Here is a 23821-nt window from a genome sequence, read left to right as displayed (position 1 = left end):
CTTCATTTAGACCCTTCCCCTAGAATCAACTACCTTTAAATTTGGAGTACCTTTTAAAGCATCTCAGGAGTGAAATACCCCTAAAGTTTGTTTAAATTTGTGTATTTCACAGATTTCACCATCTCAGGATATTGCCTCATTTTACTCACTGAGGTTCACCTGAGAGATTGTTATTTTATCCTGGCTAGCAAAGAGTGAAGTGTTAACCTGATCACTCTGCCCCAAAAGTGCCATTTCCTTTCTTGTTCCTAAGGCATTGTTTACCAACTGCAGGGCCACATGCTGAGAGAGACAGAACCTTGTGTTCCCATAGTTTAATTGGGAATCTAGTAAATTGGATGAAGGTAAATAATGTTGTTCAGCATGGGTGTAAACTACAGGATTTAGCCCTTGCTTAGGCGAGCTAGTCAAAGAAGTTCAATTTTTAACACAAACATGGATATTTTGGCAGGGCTGTTGTACAGAACTAGTAATCTCTTAACACCAGCCATTCCAAGGGCATATCTAGCCCAGCATCCTTTCCCATTATGGCTGATCAAGTGCTTCCAGGAGGTATACTGGCAGGGTGTGAAGGTAACTGAACACTGCTCCCCAGCCACAGGCATTCAAGGAAAGTGAATTTAGAAGCTCTATCATGGCCATCTACCATCAAGAGACCTCTTCTCTATGAATTAAATATTTCAGGCAAACAGATTCTTGTTAACATTTTTAAGAAATGAAATCTCACCCACATATTGGTATTCACACATTTTATTTCCACTGTCCAACAGGAAGCATTATAAGGCAATACTGTATGATTTAAAAACATTCTTACTGTTGTCCTATTTGTTTTAGTGGCATCTTCAGTTGGGATAAGTCAACAGTGATTCATTAATGCACAATGAACCACAAGTGTTGTCCCCAGACAGAATGAGAGCCGCCAAACACAACTGTGTGCACAACAGCAATCCGTTTGAGAGTCAAGGTTGGTAGTGCCAGACAACAGTACTGGTGGAGCCATTATTTTCTTTTGCCGTTGCCTTAGGTAGGACATACTCCTTGACTCTGTGCAACTCTTTCTGAATTTGGTGGGTCACAAAATGTGGTCTGCCAGGGTCCCCAATGAGTACTTGAGTCCCAGGAGCCTGAGCATATTTCTTCAGCCACTGGTGAAGGCTGTCTGCAAGCTGTTCACTGTAAAACATGTCCCCTAAAACAATAAGATCCCAACTGTCCAGCTCTGTACCAATCAAGTTCTCCGTTAGAACAGGGAAGGGATTCACATTGTTTAACTCACAGTTTAGCACCATGGCAGCTGCTGCAACTGAAAGGAAATCAAAATGAGTATCCAAGATCAAATACAGTGCAATAACAATACAACAGCAAATACATGACAGGGGCTGCACCTGCACTGCAGAAATAATGCAGTTTAACACTGCTTTAACTGCCCTGGCTCAGTGCTGTGGAATTCTGGGATTTGTAGTTTGTAGTGAGAAATTTAGCCTTCTCTGGCAGAGAGCTCTGGTGCCACAACAAATTACAAATTCCAGGATTCCATAGGATGAAGCCATGACAGTTAAAGCTGTGTCAAACTGCATTATTTCTGCAGTGAATGCAGCCTAAAGTACATTTAAAAGCAAACTAAACTCCTAAACATAGTTTTAAAATCACAATTTTTTAAAAAAATTAAAAACAGCTGATTCACTCAAAGGAACAAAGACCAACTGAAATAACACAATTTTAGCTGCCCACTAGAAACTCAAGAACAAATGGAGCCTTTTGGATGTTGCTACAGAGAAAGCCCTGTGAAGTGTACCCAGCAATCTAGCTTCAAGCAGCCTGCAGTTTCATTGGCTAAGCAAATTGTTGGTTAATATTTCTTTATTTAATTTGTATCCCAGCTTTGACCCCCAAAACTTGTGTTGACTTATCCAAGGGTCAGCGTAAGTACTGTACTTTAACACTTATTTTAAAAAAGAGCCATCCCCTGGTGAAATGCAAGAGCATAATCTGTCCTGGAAGCACTGACCCCCCACTATTTTCTCATCCAGCCAGCCTTTAGTATGAGCATCTGCTGGAATTTTTTATGTTCTTTGACACTGACCTGGGACAGGCCGGCCGAAAAGGGTGGCCTGCCAGCGGCCTTTTTTCCTCCGGAGGGAAGCCGTAGCTGCAGACGAAAAAGAAAAGCAGGGGTGGTGTAACAAGTGTGCCACTGGCACACTCTTTACGTAAGCGCTGCACGGTAATGTGCAGATGCTGCGCAGCGCTTATGTAACAATGGCGGCACCCATGCACACAGGGTACTGCCACTGTTATGCCACCCGTACGTTCTAGGGTTAGGGACTGTGCGGTTGCCACTCAGTCCCTTACCCTAGAATTGGCGCTGGTACACCGCTTTATGGCGGTATTACTGCGCCATTGTTTCCTTTGCTTCATCCTTTACATTCTTTATTACATGCCTCTAAGTTTTATTCTTGACTTATCCATGGGTCATATCAAAATCCCTAATTTTGGCCCCCAAACCTGCCCCCGACTTATACATGAGATCGACTTATAGTCGAGTATATACGTTATATATCCCTCTATGAGAGTGTGGTAATTGAGAGATGCTTACTCGGCTAAAGCTGAGAAAAGATATATATCTGGGAAGTATTTTTTTTAAATCCTATTCTCTTAATTTTTGTACTATTTAGTCTAATAAAAAGTACCAGAGAATGCTCAACTGTAAACATTCTTTTTAGTAGGTCATAATAAACTCTTTGCCCAACTTTGGCTCTGATTTCTTTTTCTCATGAACCAAAATGGCCACACCTTTGATTCTGTAGAGATAAAGTTGAAAGTTAAAGGTATCGCTGGATGCTGCGTACTTCTGCCTTGATATCTGATGCTTTGTAAGGAGTGTGCATGCAGCTTGTTTCCAGTTTTGCTGTCTTTGTAAGCAAACCAGATGCTCTTTCACCAATACTCAGGTGAATGCGACGGTCAAGAACACCTGTTATCAGCTTCGACTTATTCGCCAGCTGCGCCCATACCTGGCCCAGAGGGACCTTGAAACGGTAGTACATGCTCTGGTAACCTCGAGATTGGATTTCTGCAACGCACTCTACATGGGGCAACCCTTATACCAAACCCGGAAGCTACAAATGGTACAGAATATGGCAGCCAGGCTGGTCACTGAAACTTCCAGGGCCAGCCATATTACACCGGTGCTTAAAGATCTGCATTGGCTGCCTATTCGCTTCCGGGCACAATATAAGGTGTTGGTGATGACCTATAAAGCCCTAAATGGCTTGGGCCCAGGATACCTGAAGGACCGCCTCTCCTCGTACATTCCGTCCCGCACCCTCAGAATATCTGGGCAGCAACTACTTAAGGTGCCAGGGGCTAGGTTGACCTCCACCGCGAGGAAGACATTTTCCATTGCCGCCCCAGCCCTTTGGAACATGCTGCCCACAGAGCTCCGCTCGGCCACCTCCCTGGCCCAATTTAGAAAGGACCTAAAAACCTTTCTATTTCAGCTTGCATTCCCCGATTAAAGTCCAGTGGGCCTCCCTTCCTCTTCTGTGGCAAAGAGGACTGGCTAACGGGGGTTTTATTCTGTTTGTATGTAATTGTTTGTAACCCTGATGTATATGTTGTTTGATATTTTGCTGTCAACCGCCCTGATCTATGGAAGGGCGGTATAAAAATAAAAAAATTATTATTTATTATTTATTATTAATATGCTTCTATTATCAGTTGTATCACTGGATGGGTGTGGGGATATGGACCACACCAGGTGACACCCCAAAGGAGGGTGCCTCCCATTGGGGGGGTCCTCTTGCACAGGGGGATGCGTGTGTGCCAGCACTTGCTGCCCATGGTGCCAGCCCCTTCTCCATTGCCTGACACTCTCCCAAGGAGGAATCTGAGCTGTGGAGGAAGAGGAGGTGAGTGCTTGCCCCTCAAGGTTCCTCCATTGCCTAGCTTTCTCCCAAGGAGGAAACAGGGCAGCGGGTGGATGAGGAGCAGGGACAAGTGTCCCTTCCATCTCCTCCTGTTGCCTCACTTGTACAACTGTCCCTAGGTCACCCTCCATGAGTGGTAAGGCAAGCAAGAGAGCGAGTGAGGCAGCAGGAGGGGATGCAGGGGAATCTAGCATCGCTGCTGCCCAGCTGCCCTTAGAACAGGGGTAGGCAATCTTTTTGAGCCGGGGGCCGGGTTGCTGTCCCTCAGACATCTGGGGGGGGCGAAGCCAAAAATTAAATAATTAAATAATTTAAAAATAAATAAATATATAAATAAACCAGGACAAATGTAGAACAAAATTTTCAAATGGAAGACACTTTTTAAAAAAAAAAAAAATGGAGGACACGCAAAAAAAATTGCTAATATAAATGCATGTTTCTGAGGCTTCTATAGACAATTGCTCCCCAAAGGCCCTGGTGGCAATCGGCGGCAGGACCAGGCTGGGGCCGGTCCCAAGGCCTTGCCGGGCCGCATCCGGCCCGCAGGCCGCAGGTTGCCTAGCCCTGCCTTAGAAGATCTGGCCAAGCAGCGATAGCTAGTACATTTCTATACCACTTACCAATGTACTAAGAGCTTTACAAGCTGGGTACTCATTTTAGCGACCTACGGAAGGATACCAGGCTGAGTCAACCCATTGCTCCCTCCCCCAACAGCCCCTCTGCACCAGGTGATACCAAGGGTAGTGTCTATTACCATTCTAGACAAAGTTAGATCTGGGTAAACTTTCACCGGCTTGGAAAGCTGGAGCAACAAGTAACAGTATTTAGCTAGAGAGACACACAGGTTGTTTTCAAACCCTCTGCTTCAGAGGTGTACCACTGACCTTAGTGGTTAGTCTATTGCAGAACTAAAGGAGTGAGCCATAGTTAATCTTTACATATTTCAGAAAGGAGGCAAATTTCTGCATTGAAGCAAAAACAATTTAGTGCTAGAATTAGGACAAGCTTGTAAATAAGTTTCAAAAAGTTAACATGCAAAGGACTTTGCTCTCTTGCTGGGGGATGGCAGAGGAGGAACATTCCTCTCTCAGCAGCCCACTGTATTTATATATGGGCTTCAGCAGAGCAAGAGTGTTCTCCACCAGCCTTTTGGGGCTCTTTGCCCAACACAGAAGATTGCTCACTCACCTGTAGGAGCTTATACAGTGGTACCCCGGGATACGAATGCGCCGCCTTACGAAATTTCCGGGTTACGAAAAAAATCCATTAAAAAAAAACTGTTCCGGGTTACGAAGGTTATTTCAGGTTACGAAAAAAAATTTGGTGCTTTTCGGCGCTTTTTCGCACGAAATCGCGGCTTTTCCCCATTAGCGCCTATGGCATTTCGGCTTGCGAATGCTTTTCGGGTTACGAAAGCGGCGGCGGAACGAATTAATTTCGTAACCCGAGGCACCACTGTATGCATTTCCTCACATACATTTCCTTCTTGTCTTTGGATACCAGCTGTCTACTCAAACAGATTACAAACAAAGGACTCAAGTCACATTTTGACACATATCTTGCCAAAAATTAAGAGCAACTCTTGTGCATGAAGTGGCAATATATGTATGGCATTTGAAAGATACTTTATATACACAGTGGCCTGAACCTCTGAGTCATCACACACAGCTCACCAATCTACTACATAATCTACTATGTACTACATAAAAATGTTTGGTGAAGAGGTAATAAACATTTTGTTTAAAAAGGAAAAGAAAATAAGGGTGTACCTTACCAGGATCAATGTCATTGGCTACAACCTGTGATGCCCCACTCATCATAGCTGCTATGGCAGTTGCTCCACAGCCACTACCAAGATCCAGAACCTTCTTTCTTCTGACCACCTTGGGGTTATCAAGAAAGTATCTGAGTATATTTTGAAAAATAAGAATAGTAAATATAACATTTATGGCAAAGTTTGCTACATCAGTGTAGAGAAAACACATGGGAACACTATATAATATCAAGAAGATAGGATAACATGCAACAATTATTCCTTTATGTCTCATCTCCTTAGGAGTCTCACTGTAGGTTAGATTCCCTGAAAGGAACCTCAGGTTTTCTTGGTTTAATTTTTTATTTACTCAATATCAGTAAAGATGGGATGACTTTGGAATTAGGGAGGCGCTCACCTTTGCCTGTATTGACTACTTGCCACCCACTAAGCTTGTCACTAAGCATTAGAAGAATTCATAAACACTGAAAAGATCCAATAACATCACCATCACAACAGGTGTGATCAATTACAGTGTTGCTGAAAAGTGTAGTGTACCTAGTACTCTAGGCCCTTTGTTATATAAAGCCCCATGATTTTGCCAAAATTGGATTTCAACACAGATTTGGGCTACAGAGGTGCTGCGTATTGAACAATAGCTTTGAGTCCCTTTCTGTTGTCATTCACTTTAAATTCCCAACAACTGAACAGGAAAGTAGCCTCACCCTTTTTTTAGGAGATTTTCTTTGTATCATATTTGCCTGCCAAATTAAATCCTTTGACTTCTAAAATGTTTCTGTGCTTAGTGCCTTCAAATCCTTTAAAGAACCTTTAACATCTAATGGTGTTACCCATGCTGCTCCATATAAATTTTTATATAAATGATAGCCCTTAATGACCCCTAGATGAACTCTAATAGCCTGTCCACCATTGCGAGCAAGGCATGAGGACATGTACACACACCCCTGAGGGGCACCCACATCATCATATCTGGGGAAGTCGCATAAGAGGATTATCATAGGAACAGGAAGAGCAATTGTTTGCCTTGCCTGAGGCTCTTACCCTCTCCCCAGGTCTGTTGTCCGAGCAGCTTAAGACCAATAAGGCAATCAGACAGGGACATCCAGGTGAAAGAAAGTAATTAAACACCTTTGTTCTCACCATCAAGCACCTTTGCCAGAAGCAAGATTTTGCCTATAAATATCATCAGATTTGCCTGTTCACTGGGCCAGTCTGGATTGCAGGGGGAAGCTCTGTCCCTTTGAATCCTGACCTGGCTCCTGATTCCTGGCCAGTCATTCCATGGCTGAGCCTCATGCCATCCTCATCATATTCCATTTGGATTCCTGGAGGGAGTCTACATTCTGGTACATATCACCCCAGTGATGCCTAAATTCCTATTCCATGCAAACCTATGCTTTTCCTGAGCCTTGTATGTGTGTGTGTATGCTAGTGAATTGTATGTGTTTTCCTCCATTATAAATAAATTGGTTATTAATTCTAGAAGTCTGTCTCAGGTCCACTTATTGGGATGCCCTGGTCTACTCCGTATACACATCGGGAGACGATTCTGCAAGGGCTGTCATAGCAGGCCCTCCTCTTGCAATATTTGAGCTAATAACAATAATAATAAAATCCCCCTAAACGGAACCTTGGCTACAATGGCAAGGGAACTAGTTCATACTTAAACATTTTAAAGACTGGCCTACTAAGATCCAACTATGGAAAGTGCATGCATGCACTGATATGTACACATAAATAGATACATTTAAAAAGCATTACTCATTTGGCATTGAATATAAACTAGCTGGTCTTGCCACATTACTGTAATTTCAGTCTAAAATGTATTATGTTGTAAACATGCCCAAATAAATGGTCTTTTAAGGTGTCACAGGACACTTTGTTGTTTATGCTGCAGCAGATTAACACAGCCACCACTTTGGAAATTTTACCTGGCTAGTCCTTGGCCTCCTGGCCAGTAGAAAGCCCAGTAGGGCTCTCCATATGGCCATAAGGTAGCTTTTTCATGCCAAAATTGGCAGCGAGGCGTCAGTAGTCGTAAACTTATTTCTGGTGTCAGGTTCCCACGGCTGATAATTTCAGTGTTCTCCTCCAGAAACGCTCTCATCTCTGGATGTAGGAGTCCCCTTGATGTTCCATGATGGCAGCATCTCCAAAGTGAACAGCTGCTTGGATTCTTCTGCTTCAAGCCTTTTCTGAAGCCATTTCTCCCCCATAACTGTAGCAGCTGTCTCCTTGCTATAAAAACCATCATTATCCCCCTGTTGAAAAACTCCTTTTCAGCCTCAGACCATCAGGAATCCTTGCCTAAAGCTGAGAATGTCAAGACTGGAGGTAAAGAAAAAAGGTTAAGTTAAAGAGAAGGAAAAGAAATCTTAAATCAAACTATGGTCTAAAACACCCTGCAGAAATAATCCAGTTTGAGATTACTTTAACTGCCCTGGCTCAGTTCTAGGGAATCCTGGGAACTGTAGTGGATTGTGGTATCAGACCTTTCTGACAAAGGAAGCTAACGGTCTCACAAAACTACGGTTCCCTAGTATTGAGCCAGAGCAGTTAAAGTGGTCTCAAACTGGATTATTCCTGCAGTGTGTTTTGGACCTACAAATGACAGGATGTGGGGCCCTTATCTACTGGGGAAAGATGCATATGCTATATTAGTACATTGTTCTATAAACACAAATGGATTTGCTTCAACTATATGTTAAATTATGAGATGATTGCAGAACTTTGGGGAAAAAAAACATTTTCTGGATGACAGCTTTCAAAGATCTCGCAGCCAGGTTTGCCAGCTTGATTCTGAGGGCTGTAATCCAGAAAAGTAACTTTTCCTACATCTCACTGAATATATAAATTATTACTCAAAGAGGCTGCCCTCTTATTAGTATACAGTAATACTGTCGACTGTTAAGAAGAAGATAAACAAGAGACAGGAGCCTCTCAAGATACTTATTTGCACAATCAAGCAGTGCTAGGAAAAATACTTTTTATTACCACTATTATTATTATTTTCTTCCTTCCTGTTTCATTCTGATCACGCAACCAAGATCTGTGATGGCTGTAAAAGAAAAAGAAGACTCACATTAATATTTATTTATTTATTTATTTATACCCTGCTCTTCAGCCAAAAGGCCATCAGAGCGGCTTACAAATTGTTAATTAGACATTTCCCACAACATCCGGCTCATATTTATGGATAATTATGGCCGACTGGGATCAAAATAAACATCTTTAATAGTTAATAATTTATTATTAACGCGGCCACATAGCTTGAAAAACCCACACAAGAAAACTATGGATGCTGGCCATGAAAGCCTTCAACTTCACAAACAGATTTAACCCTGAGTCAAGTCATCTAAAATCAGGGAAGGATTTTGCAAAGAACATTAAGAAGACTTTATAAAGAAAGCATAAAGAATCCATAATGCGTTAACATTTTGTAAGGCCCTCCATTTCTATTGAATGCCCTCCATTTTATGGTGCCTAGTGTAGCAGTGGGTGGAGTGTCAGACTCTGACTCTGGAGGCCAGGGTTCGAATCCCCTCTTTGGCCATGGAAACCCAGTTAAAGCGGTCTCAAACCGGATTATTTCTCTAGTGTGGACACAGCCTTGGTTGGAGTTACAATTTCCACTTGGGAATTATTGGTCCAAAACACACTGCAGAAGTAACCCACTTTGAGACCGCTTTAACTTCCCTGACTCAGTGCTGGGGAATCCTGGGAACTATAGTTTATTGTGGCAGCAGTGCTATCTCTGACACAGAAGGCTCAATGTCTCACAAAACTACAGTTCCCAGGATTCCCTAGCATTGAGCCAGGGCAATTAAAGCAGTCTCAAACTGGATTATTTCTGCAGTGTGTTTTGGACTATTGAGGAAAACAACCAACAGACACACACCAACTCTCTCTCTCTTTTTGTTGCAGTCCTCCAACTTGGTTAAGTCAAACACAGACATTAAAACATACAGCCACATACACTCCTTATTAAGCCCTTCCTTCCGGTTCCAATTCAAACCGGAAAGCCGCTCTCTCCCCAATACTCTATGGCACTCCAGCCCTAGGCTTTTTCTCTCATTGCCCCGCATTCGTTCGCTTTGGAGCCGGAAGTTTTTCACCTTTCAGTGATTCTCCAACTCTAGTCCTCCAAGCGCTTGGGGACTTCAGCTCCCAGGATCCCTGGCTGTTGGCAAAGGCGGCTGAGGCTTCTGGGAATTGAAGTCCAAGAAACGCCTTAAGAACAAACCTTTGGAATCAGTAGCTGTTGCTTCAATCAGAGTACTTTCCCATTTCTGCCTCTTGCCCTTAGTAAAGCCTTACCTTTTCTGCTAGAAGTTTGCCTTAAGAAACATACACAGCTATACTTTTCCCATGCCTCTAACCACATAATTAAGAATGCAGGGATTATATATATATTTAATATATTATAATATATATACTATACAGTCAGCCCTTCTTATACACTGATTTTTTATACACGGATTCATGCATCCACAGTTTGGAAATGTTCCAAAAAAGTATAAATTTCAAATATCAAACTTTAATGTTCAATTTTTTTTATAAGGGACACCATTTTGCTATATGTCATCCATGGATTTTGTGATCTTGGAACCAAATTCCAGCATATAACAAGGGTCCACTGTATAATATAATATAATATAATATAATTTAATATATAATATATTTTATATAATATTACATTACATTATTATATATAATATGATATATTATAATATTTTGTATATTATTACATTACATTATTATATTATAATATTACATTATTATATAACATAATATATACTATATTATAATACAATATTTTAATTATATTACATTATGTTATATTACATTATTACATTAAATTATATATATATATATATTATTATATAACATAAAATTATAATTGTAATATTCTATTTATATATAATAATATTCTAATATTATAATCAATATTATAATATTATAGTCAATAATATATATAATATAATATTCTGATATTCTAATATTATTATGTTAGAATATATTTACATTATATTCTATTATATATACACATATATATAATTATTAAAGAAGAATGCAGGAAGACACTAACAGTACTCAAAAAGAAAGAGAGGAAACGATGGATGACAGAGGAAACGCTGCATGATAATCAAACTGAGGCTGTCATACTTTGGCCACAATAGCTGCATCCGATCCGCAGTGCATAAATAATCCAATTTCACGCCACTTTGACTGCCATGGCTGAATTAAAATGCAGTTCTGGGAATGGTACTTTTGTGAAACATTTAGCCTCCTCTATGAGAGAGCTGTGGTGACTTACAAAAATACAGTTCCCAGAATTCCATAGCACTGAGCCTTCGTGGCAGTAATGCCCATGTCAAACTGGATTGTTTATGTAGCACATTTTAAGAGATAAGCAATTCATGTAAGGCCCACCGTGAGAAAACGGCTATTTTTAAATACAATACTAAACTTTTGTGAATCAGAAACCCTTGGTGACCCATTGCAAATGAACCAGCAGATCCTAGTTTTCCTTCTACTCACTCCCAGTGTAAAGTTAGTGTAATGCACCAAATTCAGATTACTATTGGGCTTTGGGCAAGGTACTTTGTCTCAGATTAACCCCCTTCACAAGGTTGTTACTGAGTGTAAAAAAGGGCAGAGGAAAGGAAAACAAGTTGTGAAGTGTCAGCGTTTTTATTGGTCTGGCGCATGTGTATGTGACAAGAGTTTTAATACACAAAAAGGGGCATGTGAAGCTTCTCCTGACACATTTTCTCCATGGCCACAAAAAAAGCATCATGATGTGACAGAAATTGGGAGTCCTTTCCCACTCCCAGAACTTCAATTCCCAGCATGCAATGCGGGAAAAGCGAGCCTCACGTGACAGAAAATGGGAGTCCTTTCCCACTCCCAGAACTTCAACTCCGCAAGGCAAGAAAAGCGAGCCTCGAACTTGACAGAAAATGAGAGTCCTTTCCCGACGTCCCAGAACGTCAACGCCCAGAAGGTAAGGCGGGAAGTTAGTATCACGTGACAGAAAAGTGGGATTCCTTTTCCCACGCCCAGAACTTCAACTCCAGCATGCAATGCGAGAAAAGCGAGCCTCACGTGGACAGAAATGGGAGTCCTATCCCACTCCCAGAACTTCAACTCACACGCCAGATGAATGCGGAAAGGAGTCCTCACGTGACAGAAAATGGAGTCCTTTCCCACTCCCAGAGCTTCAATTCTCCCAGAATAATGCGGCCCTCACGAAAAGCATGAAATTGGGAGTCCTTTCCCACTCCCAGAACTTCAACTCCCAGCAAGCAATGCGGGAAAGCGAGTCTCACGTGACAGAAAATGGAGTCCTATCCCACTACCCAGAACTTCAATCAACGTCCCAGCATGGCAATGGCGGGAAAAGCGAGCCTCACGTGACAAAAATGGGAGTCCTTCCCACTCCCAGAACTTCACTCCCAGCATGCAATGCGAGAAAAGCGAGCCTCACGTGACAGAAATGGGAGTCCTATCCCACTCCCAGAAACTTCAATTCCCAGCATGCAATGCGGGAAAAGGCGCCTCACGTGACAGAAAATGGGAGTCCTATCCCACTCCCAGAACTTCAACCCCAGCTCAATGCGGAAAAAGCGAGCCTCATGTGACAGAATTGGGAGTCCTTTTCCCACTCCCAGAACTTCAACTCCCAGCATGCAATGCGGGAAGAAGCGAGCTCACGTGACAGAAAATGGGAGTCCTTTTCCCACTCCCAGAACTTCAACTCCCACATGCAATGCGAGAAAAGGATGCTCACGTGACAGAAATTGGGAGTCCTTTCCCTCCAGAACTTCACTCCCAGCATGCAACCTAGGGAAAGCGAGTCTCACTGACAGAAAATGGGAGTCCTATCCCACTCCCAGAACTTCAACATCCCAGCATGCAATGCGGGAAAAGCGAGTCTCACGTGACAGAAATGGGAGTCCTATCCCACTCCCAGAACTTCAACTCCCAGCATGCAATGCGGGAAGAAGCGAGCCTCACGTGACGAAAATGGGAGTCCTATCCACCCCAGAACTTCAACTCCCAGCATGCAATGTGGGAAAAGCGAGCCTCACGTGACAGAAATTGGAGTCCTTTCCCACTCCCAGAATCAATCTCCCAGCATGCAATGTGGGAAAAGCGAGCCGCACGTGACAGAAATTGGGAGTCCTTTCCACTCCCAGAACTTCAACTCCCAGCAGCAACCGAGGGAAAAGCGAGCCTCACTGACAGAAAATGGAGTCCTTTCCACTCCAAAACTCAACTCCCAGCATGCAATGCGGGAAAGGCGAGCCCACGTGACAGAAAATGGGAGTCCTATTCCCACGCCCCAGAACTTCAACTCCCAGCATGCAATGCGGGAAAAGCGAGCCTCACGTGACAAAATGGGAGTCCTATCCCACCCCAGAACTTCAACTCCCAGCATGCATGCGGGAAAAGCGAGCCTCACGTGACAGAAATGGGGAGTCCTTTCCCACTCCCCAGAACTTCAATTCCCAGCATGCAATGCGGGAAAAGCAGCCTCATGACAGAAATTGGGAGCTTTCCCACTCCCAGAACTTCAACTCCCAGCGGCAATGCGAGAAAAGCAAGCCACGTGACAGAAATAGGACTCCTTTCCCACTGCCAGAACTTCAACTCCACAAGCAATGCGGGAAAAGCGAGTCTCAGTGACAGAAATTGGGAGTCCTTTCCCACTCCCAGAACTTCAACTCCAGCATGCAATGCGGTAAAGCGAGCCTCACGTGACAGAAAATGGGAGTCCTTCCCCACTCCCAGAAACTTCATTCCCAGCATGCAATGCGAGAAAGCGAGTTTCCACGTGACAGAATTGGGAGTCCTCCCACTCCCAGAAACTTCAACTCCAGCAAGCAAGCGGAAAAGTGAGTCTCACGTGACAGAAAATGGGAGTCCCTTTCCCATCCCAGAACTTCAATTCCCAGAAAAGAAGCGAGCCTCACGAAACAGAAATTGGGAGTCCTTTCCCACTCCAGAACTTCAACTCCCAGCAAGCAATGCGGGAAAAGCGGCTCACGTGACAGAAAATGGGAGTCCTTCCCACTCCCAGAACTTCAACTCCCAGGCATGCAATGCGGGAAAAGCGAGCCTCACGTGACAGAAAATGGGAGTCCTTTCCCACTCCCAGAACTTCAACTCCCAGCATGCAATGCGAGAAAAGCGAGCCTCACGTGACAGAAATGTGGAGTCCTATCCCACTCCCAGAACTTCAATTCCAGCATGCAATGCGGGAAAAGCGAGCCCACGTGACAGAATATGGGAGTCCTTATCCCACTCCCAAAAACTTCAATCCCACAAGGCAATGCAGGAAAACGACCTCACGTGACAGAAATGGGAGTCCTTTCCCACTCCCAGAACTTCAACTCCCAGCATGCAAGGGGAAAAGCGAGCCTCACGGACAGAAATTGGGAGTCCTTTCCCACGTCCCAGAACTTTCAACTCCCCAGCAATGCGGGAAAACGAGCCTCAGTGACAGAAAATGGGAGTCCTTTCCCCTGCCAGAACTTCAACTCCCAGCATGCAATGCGAGAAAAGCATGCCTCACCGTGACAGAAATGGGAGTCCTTTCCCACTCCCAGAACTTCAACTCCCAGCATGCACCGAGGGAAAACGAGCCTCACGTGACAGAAAATGGGAGTCCTTTCCACTCCCAGAACTTCACTCCCAGCATGCAGTGCGGGAAAGCGACCTTCACGTGACAGAAAATGGGAGTCCTTTCCCACTCCCAGAACTTTCAATTCCCAGCATGCAATGCGGGAAAAGCGAGCCTCACGTGACAGAATTGGGAGTCCTTTCCCACTCCCAGAACTTCAACTCCCAGCATGCAATGCGGGAAAAGCGAGCCCCACGTGACAGAAATTGGAGTCCTTTCCCACTCCCAGAACTTCAACTCCCAGCAGCAATGCGGGAAAAGCGAGTGTCACGTGACAGAAAATGGGAGTCCTTTCCAATCCCAAACTTCACGCCCAGCAAGCATTGCGGCAAAAGCGACCTCACGTGACAGAAAATGGGCGTGGGAATGATCCCATTTCTGTCACTGGAGGCTCGCTTTGCCGCATTGCTGCAGGGAGTTTGAAGTTTTGGGACGGGGAAAGGACTCCGATTTTCTGTCACGTGAGGCTTGCTTTTCCCCCAGTGCTTGCTGGGAGGCTTTCCCCTTGCTTGCTGGGAGTTGAAGTTCTGGGACGTGGGAAAGGACTCCCATTTTCTGTCACGTGAGGCGCGCATTTCTCCGGCATTGCTTGCTGGGAGTTGAAGTTCTGGGAGTGGGAAAGGACTCCCATTTCTGTCACGTGAGACTCGCTTTTCCCACATTGCATGCTGGAGTTGAAGTTCTGGGAGTGGGAAAGGACTCCCAATTTCTGTCCACGGTGAGGCTCGCTTTTCCCGCATTGCATGCTGGGAATTGAAGTTCTGGGAGTGGGAAAGGACCCCCAATTTCTGTCACGTGAGGCTCGCTTTTCCCCGCATTGCATGCTGGGAGTTGAAGTTCTGGGAGTGGGATAGGACTCCCATTTTCTGTCACGTGAGGCTCGCTTTTCCTCGCATGTGCATGCTGGGAGTTGAGTTCTGGATGGGAAAGGACTCCCAATTTCTTGTCACGTGAGGCTCGCTTTCCCCGCATTGCATGCTCGGGAGTTGATGTTTTGGGAGTGGGAAAGGACTCCGATTTTCTGTCACGTGAGGCTCCTTTTCCCTCGTGCATGCTGGGAGTTGAAGTTCTGGGAGTGGGAAAGGACTCCCATTTTCTGTCACGTGAGCTGCCTTTTCTCGCATTGCAGCTGGGAGTTGAAGTTCTGGGAGTGGGAAGGACTCCCATTTTTCCGTCACGTGAGCTCGCTCTTCCCGCATTGCATGCTGGAGTTGAAGTTCTGGGAGTGGGAAAGAACTCCCATTTTCTGTCACGTGAGGCTCGCTTTTCTCCGCATTGCATGCTGGGAATTGAAGTTCTGGGAGTGGGATAGGACTCCCATTTTCTGTCACGTAGACTCGCTTTTCCTCCGCTGCAGCTGGAGTTTGAAGTTCTGGGAGTGGGAATGGACTCCAATTTCTGTCACGTGAGCTATCCTTTTCTCCGCATTGCATGGGGATTTGAGTCTGGGATTTGAAAGGACTCCCATTTTCTGTCACGTGAGGCTTGCTTTTTCTCGCATTGCATGCTGGGAGTTGAAGTTCTGGGAGTGGGATAGGACTCCCATTTTTCTGTCACGTGACTCTCGCTTTCCCGCATTGCATGCTGGAGTTGAAGTTCTGGGAGTGGGATAGGACTCCCATTTTCTGTCACGTGAGGCTTGTTTTCTCTTTTCTCCTCGCATTGCATGCTGGGAGTTGAAGTTCTGGGAGTGGAAAAGGATCCCATTTTCTGTCACTGAGGCTTCGCTTTTCCCGCATTGCATGCTGGGAGTTGATGTTTTGGGAGTGGGAAAGGACTCCCAATTTCTCTGTCACGTGAGCTATCCTTTTCTCTCGCATTGCATGCTGGGAGTTGAGTTCGGAGTGGGAAGGACTCCCATTTTCTGTCACGTGAGGCTCGCTCTTCCCGCATTGCATGCTGGGAGTTGAAGTTCTGGGAGTGGGATAGGACTCCCATGTTTCTGTCACGGACACTCCTCGCGTTTCCCGCATTGCATGCTGGGAATTGACGTTGGAGTGGGGAAAGGACTCCCATTTTGTCACGTGAGGATCGCTTTCCCACATTGCATGCTGGAATGAAGTTCTGAGGGGAAGGACCCCAATTTCTGTCACGTGAGGATCGCTTTTCCCACATTGCATGCTGGGTTGAAGTCTGGGAGTGGAAAGGACTCCCATTTCTGTCACGTGAGCTATCCTTTTCTCGCATGGCATGCTGGGAGTTGAAGTTCTGGGAGTGGGAAAGGACTCCCATTTTCTGTCACGTGAGGCTCGCTCTTTTCCCGCATTGCATGCTGGGAGTTGAAGTTCTGGGAGTGGATAGGACTCCCATTTCTGTCCGTAGACTCCGCTTTTCCCGCATTGCATGCTGGGAGTTGAAGTTCTGGGAGTGGGATAGGACTTCCCATTTTCTGTCACGTGAGACTCGCTTTTCCCTCCGTGCATGCTGGGAGTTGAAGTTCTGGGAGTGGGAAAGGACTCCCAATTCTGTCACGTGAGCTATCCTTTTCTCGCATTGCATGATGGGAGTTGAAGTCTGGAGTGGGAAAGGACTCCCATCTTCTGTCTGTCACGTGAGACTTGCTTTTCTCGCATTGCATGCTGGAGTTGAAGTTCTGGGAGTGATAGGACTCCCATTTTCTGTCACGTGACTCTCGCTTTTCCCGCATTGCATGCTGGGAGTGGAAGTTCTGGGAGTGGGATAGGACTCCCATTTTCTGTCACGTGAGGATCGCTTTTCCCCATTGCATGCTGGGATTGAAGTTCTGGGAGTGGGAAAGGACTCCCAATTTCTGTCACGTGAGGATCGCATTTTCCCACATTGCATGCTGGGAATTAAAGTTCTGGGATGGGAAAGGACTCCCAATTTCCTGTCAGTGAGGCTCGCTTTTCCCGCATTGCATGCTGGGAATTTGAAGGGTCTGGGAGTGGGAAGGACTCCCAATTTCGTCACGTGGAGGCGGCTTCCCACATTGCATTGGGAATTGAAGTTCTGGGAGTGGGAAAGGACTCCCAATTTCTGTCACGTGAGGATCGCTTTTCCCACATTGCATGCTGGGAGTTGAAGTTCTGGGAGTGGGATAGGACTCCCATTTTCTGTCACGTGAGGCTCGCTTTTTCCCGCATTGCATGCTGGGAGGTGATGTTTTTGGAGGTGGGAAAGGACTCCGATTTTCTGTCACGTGAGGCTCGCTTTTCCCTCGGTGCATGCGGGAGTTGAAGTTCTGGGAGTGGGAAAGGACTCCCAATTTTTTCTGTCACGTGAGCTATCCTTTTCCGCATGGCATGCTGGGAGTTGAAGTTCTGGGAGTGGGAAAGGATCCCATTTTCTTCTGTCACGTGAGGCTCGCTCTTCCCCGCATTGCATGCTGGGAGTTGAATTTCTGGAGTGGGAGGACTCCCCCATTTTCTGTCACGTGACACGTCGCTTTTCCCGCATTGCATGCTGGGAATTGAAGTTCTGGGAGTGGGAAAGGACTCCCAATTTCTGTCACGTGAGGCTCGCTTTTCCCCCGCATTGCATGCTGGGATTGAAGTTCTGGAGTGGGAAAGGACTCCCAATTTCTGTCACTGAGGCGCTCGCTTTTCCCCATTGCATGCTGGGAATTGAATTTCTGGGAGTGGGATAGGACTCCCATTTTCTGTCACGTGAGCTCGCTTTTCCCCGTTGCATGCTGGGAATTGAAATTCTGGGAGTGGGAAAGGATCCCAATTTCTGTCACGTGAGGATCGCTTTTCCCAATTGCATGCTGGATTGAAGTTCTGGGAGTGGGAAAGGACCCCATTTTCTGTCACGTGAGACTCGCTTTTCCCCTCGTGCATGCTGGGAGTTGAAGTTCTGGGAGTGGGAAAGGACTCCAATTTCTGTCACGTGAGCACTCCTTTTCTCTCGCATTGCATGCTGGGAGTTGAAGTTCTGGGAGTGGGAAAGGACTCCCATTTTCTGTCACGTGAGGCTCGCTTTTCTCGCATTGCATGCTGGAGTTGAAGTTCTGGGAGTGGGATAGGACTCCCATTTTCTGTCACGTGAGGCGTGTTTTCTCGCATTGCATGCTGGGAGTTGAAGTTCTGGGAGTGGGAAGGACTCCCATTTTCTGTCACGTGAGGCTCGCTTTTCCCCATTGCATGCTGGGATTTGATTTGGGAGTGGGAAAGACTCCCATTTTCACGGAGCTAGTCCTTTTTTTCTCGCATTGCATGCTTGGGAGTTGAAGTTCTGGGAGTGGGAAAGGACCCAATTTTCTGTCACGTGAGGCTGCTCTCTTCCTCCCGCATTGCATGCTGGGAGTTGAAGTTCTGGGAGTGGGATAGGACTCCCATTTTCTGTCACGTGACACTCGCTTTTCCCGCATTGCATGCTGGGAATTGAAGTTCTGGGAGTGGGAAAGGACTCCCAATTTCTGTCACGTGAGGCTCGCTTTCCCGCATTGCATGCTGGGAATTGAAGTTCTGGGAGTGGGAAAGGACTCCCAATTTCTGTCACGTAGGATTCCGCTTTTCCACATTGCATGCTGGAAGTGAAGTTCTGGGAGTGGGAATAGACTCCCATTTTCTGTCACGTGAGGATCGCTTTTCCCACATGCATGCTGGAATTGAAGTTCTCTGGGAGTGGGAAAGGACTCCCAATTTCTGTCGGTTGGAGGCTCGCTTTTTCCCGCATTGCATGCTGGGGATTGAAGTTCTGGGAGTGGGAAAGGACTCCCAATTTCTGTCACGTGAGGATCGCTTTTCCACATTGCATGCTGGGAATTTGAAGTTCTGGAGTGGAAAGGACTCCCATTTGTCTGTCACGGTGAGGCTCGTTTTTCCCGCATTGCATGCTGGGAATTGAATTCTGGGAGTGGGATAGGACTCCCATTTTCTGTCACGTGAAGCTCGCGTTTCTCGCATTGCATGCTGGGAGTTGAAGTTCTGGGAGTGGAAAGGACTCCCAATTTCTGTCACACGTGAGGCTCGCTTTTTCCCCCATTGCATGCTGGGAATTGAAGTCTCTGGGAATGGATAGGACTCCCATTTTCTGTCACGTGAAGCCGCTTTTCTCGCATTGCATGCTGGGAATTGAAGTTCTGGGAGTGGGAAGGACTCCCATTTTCTGTCACGTGAGCTCGCTTTCCCGCATTGCATGCTGGGAGTTTGAAGTTCTGGGAGTGGGAAAGGACTCCCATTTTCTGTCACGGGAAGGCTCGCTTTTTCCCCGCATTGCATGCTGGGAATTGAATTCTGGGAGTGGGAAGGACTCCCAATTTCTGTCACGTGAGATCCGCTTTTCCCCACTTGCATGCTGGGAATTGAAGTTCTGGGAGTGGGAAAGGACTCCCAATTTCTGTCACGTGAGGCTCGCTTTTCCCCGCTTTGCATGCTGGGAATGGAAGTTCTGGGAGTGGGAAAGGACTCCCAATTTCTGTCACGTGAGGATCGCTTTCCCACATTGCATGCTGGGAATTGAAGTTCTGGGAGTGGGAAAGGACTCCCAATTTCTGTCACGTGAGCTATCCGTTCTTTTCTCGCATTGCATGCTGGGATTGAAGTTCTGGGAGTGGGAAAGGACCCCATTTTTCTGTCACGTGAGGCTCGCCTTTCCGCATTGCATGCTGGGATTGAAGTTCTGGGAGTGGGATAGGACTCCCATTTTCTGTCCGTGAGACTCGCTTTTCCCGCATTGCATGCTGGGAGTTGAAGTTCTGGGAGTGGGAAAGGACTCCCATTTTCTGTCAACGTGAGGCTTGCTTTTCTCGCGCATTGCATGCTGGGAGTTGAAGTTCTGGGAGTGGGAAGGACTCCCATTTCTGTCACGTGAGGCTTGTTTTTCTCGCATTGCATGCTGGGAGTTGAAGTTCTGGGAGTGGGATAGGATCCCATTTTCTGTCACGTGAGGCTGTTTTTCTCGCATTGCATGCTGGGAGTTGAAGTTCTGGGAGTGGGAAAGGACTCCCATTTCTGTCACGTGAGGCTCGCTTTTCCCGCATTGCATGCTGGGAGTTGAATGTTTTGGGAGTGGAAAAGGACTCCCAATTTCTGTCACGTGAGCTATCCTTTTCTCTCTCGCATTGCATGCTGGGAGTTGAAGTTCTGGGAGTGGGAAGGACTCCCATTTTCTGTCACGTGAGGCTCGCTCTTCCTTCCCGCATTGCATGCTGGGATTGGAAGTTCTGGGAGTGGGATAGGACTCCCATTTTCTGTCACGTGAGCTATCCTTTTCTCGCATTGCATGCTGGGAGTTGAAGTTCTGGGAGTGGGAAAGGACTCCATTTCTGTCACGTGACACTCGCTTTTCCCGCATTGCATGCTGGGAGTTGAAGTTCTGGGAGTGGGAATGGACTCCCATTTCTGTCACGTGAGGCTTGTTTTTCCTCGCATTGCATGCTGGAGTTGAAGTTCTGGGAGTGGGAAGGACTCCCATTTTTCTGTCACACTGTGAGGCTCGCCTTCCCGCATTGCTGCTGGGAGTTGAAGTTCTGGGAGTGGGAAAGGACTCCATTTTTCTGTTCTGTCACGTGAGGCTCGCTCTTCCCGCACGGCATGCTGGAGTTGAAGTTCTGGGAGTGGGGAAAGGACTCCAATTTCTGTCACGTGATTCCTTTTCTCGCATTGCATGCTGGGAGTTGAAGTTCTGGGATGGGAAAGGACTCCCATTTTCTGTCACGTGACACGCGCTTTTTCCCGCATTGCATGCGGGGATTGAAGTTCTGGGAGTGGGATAGGACTCCCATTTTCTGTCACGTGAGGCTTGTTTTTCTCGCATGGCATGCTGGGAGTTGAAGTTCTGGGAGGGGGAAAGGACTCCCATTTTCTGTCACGTGAGGCTCGCTTTCCCCGCATTGCATGCTGGGAGTTGATGTTTTGGGAGTGGGAAAGGACCCCAATTTCGGTCACATGACTATCCTTTTCTCGCATTGCATGCTGGGAGTTGAAGTTCTGGGAGTGGGAAAGGACTCCCATTTTCTGTCCACGTGAGGCTCGCTCTTCCCGCATTGCATGCTGGGAGTTGAAGTCTGGGAGTGGGATAGGACCTCCATTTTCGTCACTGACACTCGCTTTTCCCGCATTGCATGCTGGGAATTGAAGTTCGGGAGGGGAAAGGACTCCCAATTTCGTCACTTGAGCGCTTTTCCCGCATTGCATGCTGGGAGGAGAAGTTCTGGGAGTGGGAAGACTCCCAATTTCTGTCACGTGAGGCTCGCTTTTCCCCTTGCATGCTGGGAATTGAATTTCTGGGAGTGGATAGGACTCCCATTTTCTGTCACGTGAGGCTCGCTTTTCCCGCGGTCATGCTGGGAATTGAAGTTCTGGGAGTGGGAAAGGACTCCCAATTTCGTCACGTGAGGATCCGCTTTCCCACATTGCATCTGGGAATTGAGTTCTGGGAGTGGGAAAGGACTCCCAATTTCTGTCACGTGAGGATCGCTTTTCCCACATTGCATCTGGGATGGAAGTTCTGGGAGTGGGAAAGGACTCCCAATTTCTGTCACGTGAGGATCGCTTTTCCCACATTGCATGCTGGGAATTGAAGTTCTGGGAGTGGGAAAGGCCTCCCAATTCCTGTCCTGTGAGGCTCCTCTTTTCCCGCATTGCATGCGGGGAATTGAAGTTCTGGGAGTGGGAAAGGACTCCCAATTTCGGTCACGTGAGGATCGCTTTTCCCACATTGCATGCTGGAATTGAAGTCTGGGATGGGAAAGGACTCCCATTTTCTGTCACGTGAGGCTCGTTGTTCCCGCTTGCATGCTGGGAATGGAATTTCTGGGATGGGATAGGACTCCCATTTTCTGTCATGAAGCTCGCTTTTCTCTCTCGCATTGCATGCTGGGAGTTGAAGTCTGGGAGTGGGAAAGGACCCCAATTTCTGTCACGTGAGGCTCGCTTTCCCCCATTGCATGCTGGGAATTGAATTTCTGGGAATGGGATAGGATCCCCATTTTCCTGGTCACGTGAAGCTCGCTTTTCTCGCATTGCATGCTGGGAATGAAGTCTGGAGTGGGATGGACTCCCATTTTCTGTCACGTGAGACTCCTCGCTTTTCCCCGCATTGCATGCTGGGAATTGAAGTTCTGGGGAGTGGGATAGGACTCCCATTTCTGTCACGTGAGGCTCGCTTTTCTCGCCGCATTGCATGCGGGGAGTTGAAGTTCTGGGAGTGGGAAAGGACTCCCATTTTCTGTCACGTGAGGCTGGCTTTTCCCGCATGCATGCTGGGAGTTGAAGTTCTGGGAGTGGGAAAGGACTCCCATTTCTGTCACGTGAGGCTCGCTTTTCCGCATTGCATGCTGGGAGTGAAGTTTCGGGGAGTGGGAAAGGACTCCCATTTTCTGGTCACGTGAGGCTCGCTTTTCCCGCATTGCATGCTGGAGATTGAATCTGGGAGTGGGAAAGGACTCCCATTTTCTGTCACGTGAGGATCGCTTTTTCCCACATTGCATGCTGGGAAGTTGAAGTTCTGGGAGTGGGAAAGGACTCCAATTTCTGTCACGTGAGGACTCGCTTTTCCCACATTGCATGCTGGGAATTGAAGTTCTGGGAGTGGGAAAGGACTCCCAATTTCTGTCACGTGAGGCTCGCTTTTCCCGCGTGCATGCTGGGAATGGAGTTCTGGGAGTGGGAAAGGACTCCCAATTTCTGTCACGTGAGGATCGCTTTTCCCACATGCATGCTGGGATGAAGTTCTGGGAGTGGGAAAGGACTCCCAACTGTCACGTGAGGATCGCTTTCCCATTGCATGCTGGGAATTGAAGTCTGGGAGTGGGAAAGGACTCCCATTTTCTGTCACGTGAGGATCGCTCTTCCCGCATTGCATGCTGGGAGTTGAAGTTCTGGGAGGGGAAGGACTCCCAATCTGTCACGTGAGCTATCCTTTCTCGCATTGCAGCTGGGGAGTGAAGTTCGGGAGTGGGAAGGACTCCCATTTCTGTCACGTGACACTCGCTTTTCCCGCATTGCATGCTGGAGTTGAAGTTCTGGAGTGGGATAGGACTCCCATTTTCTGTCACGTGAGCGCTGTTTTTCTTTTCTCGCATGCATGCTGGGAGTTGAAGTTCTGGGAGTGGGAAAGGACTCCCATTTCTGTCACGTGAGGCTCGCTTTTCCCGCATTGCATGCTGGGAGTTGATGTTTTGGGAGTGGGAAAGGACTCCCATTCTGTCACGTGAGCTATCCTTTTCTCGCATTGCATGCTGGGAGTTGAAGTTCTGGGAGTGGGAAAGGACTCCCATTTTCTGTCACGTGAGGCTCGTCTTCCCGCATGCATGCTGGGAGTTGAAGTTCGGGGAGTGGGATAGGACTCCCAATTTTCTGTCACGTGACACCGCTTTCCCGCATTGCATGCTGGGAATTGAATTCTGGGAGTGGGAAAGGACTCCCAATTCTGTCACGTGAGGCTCGCTTTTCCCGCATTGCATGCTGGGAATTGAAGTTCTGGGAGTGGGAAAGGACTCCCAATTTCTGTCACGTGAGCTCT

At 46.7% G+C, this 23821-nt stretch overlaps 1 protein-coding gene across 8 annotated transcripts in view; it reads right to left on the bottom strand.

Moving 5' to 3' along the window:
- Positions 1 to 746: 746 nt before the first annotated feature.
- ETFBKMT (electron transfer flavoprotein subunit beta lysine methyltransferase) overlaps positions 747 to 23821 on the bottom strand; it is a 30818-nt gene continuing 7743 nt past the window's right edge. The window contains exons 1-5 of one of the 8 annotated variants that reach the window (XM_042469234.1): positions 10870 to 10970; positions 8698 to 8761; positions 7635 to 8031; positions 5704 to 5834; positions 747 to 1303 (exon numbers count right to left, since the gene is read on the bottom strand). In XM_042469234.1, coding sequence (XP_042325168.1) covers positions 960 to 1303; positions 5704 to 5834; positions 7635 to 7957 — 798 coding nt within the window. In that variant the 5' untranslated portion in view covers positions 7958 to 8031; positions 8698 to 8761; positions 10870 to 10970 and the 3' untranslated portion in view covers positions 747 to 959. Of the gene's footprint in view, positions 1304 to 5703; positions 5835 to 7634; positions 8032 to 8697; positions 8762 to 9137; positions 9237 to 9284; positions 9334 to 9601; positions 9762 to 9818; positions 9874 to 10869; positions 10971 to 23821 lie in introns of those variants that run through there. The other 7 variants (XM_042469228.1, XM_042469230.1, XM_042469227.1 and 4 more) reach the window with 7 other exon arrangements.

Source organism: Sceloporus undulatus, chromosome 5 (genome assembly GCF_019175285.1).
Source record: "Sceloporus undulatus isolate JIND9_A2432 ecotype Alabama chromosome 5, SceUnd_v1.1, whole genome shotgun sequence".
NCBI classification, from domain to species: Eukaryota; Metazoa; Chordata; class Lepidosauria; order Squamata; family Phrynosomatidae; genus Sceloporus; species Sceloporus undulatus.
The sequence above is the reverse complement of the archived record's forward strand: the minus strand, read 5'-3'. Positions and strand labels throughout refer to the sequence as shown.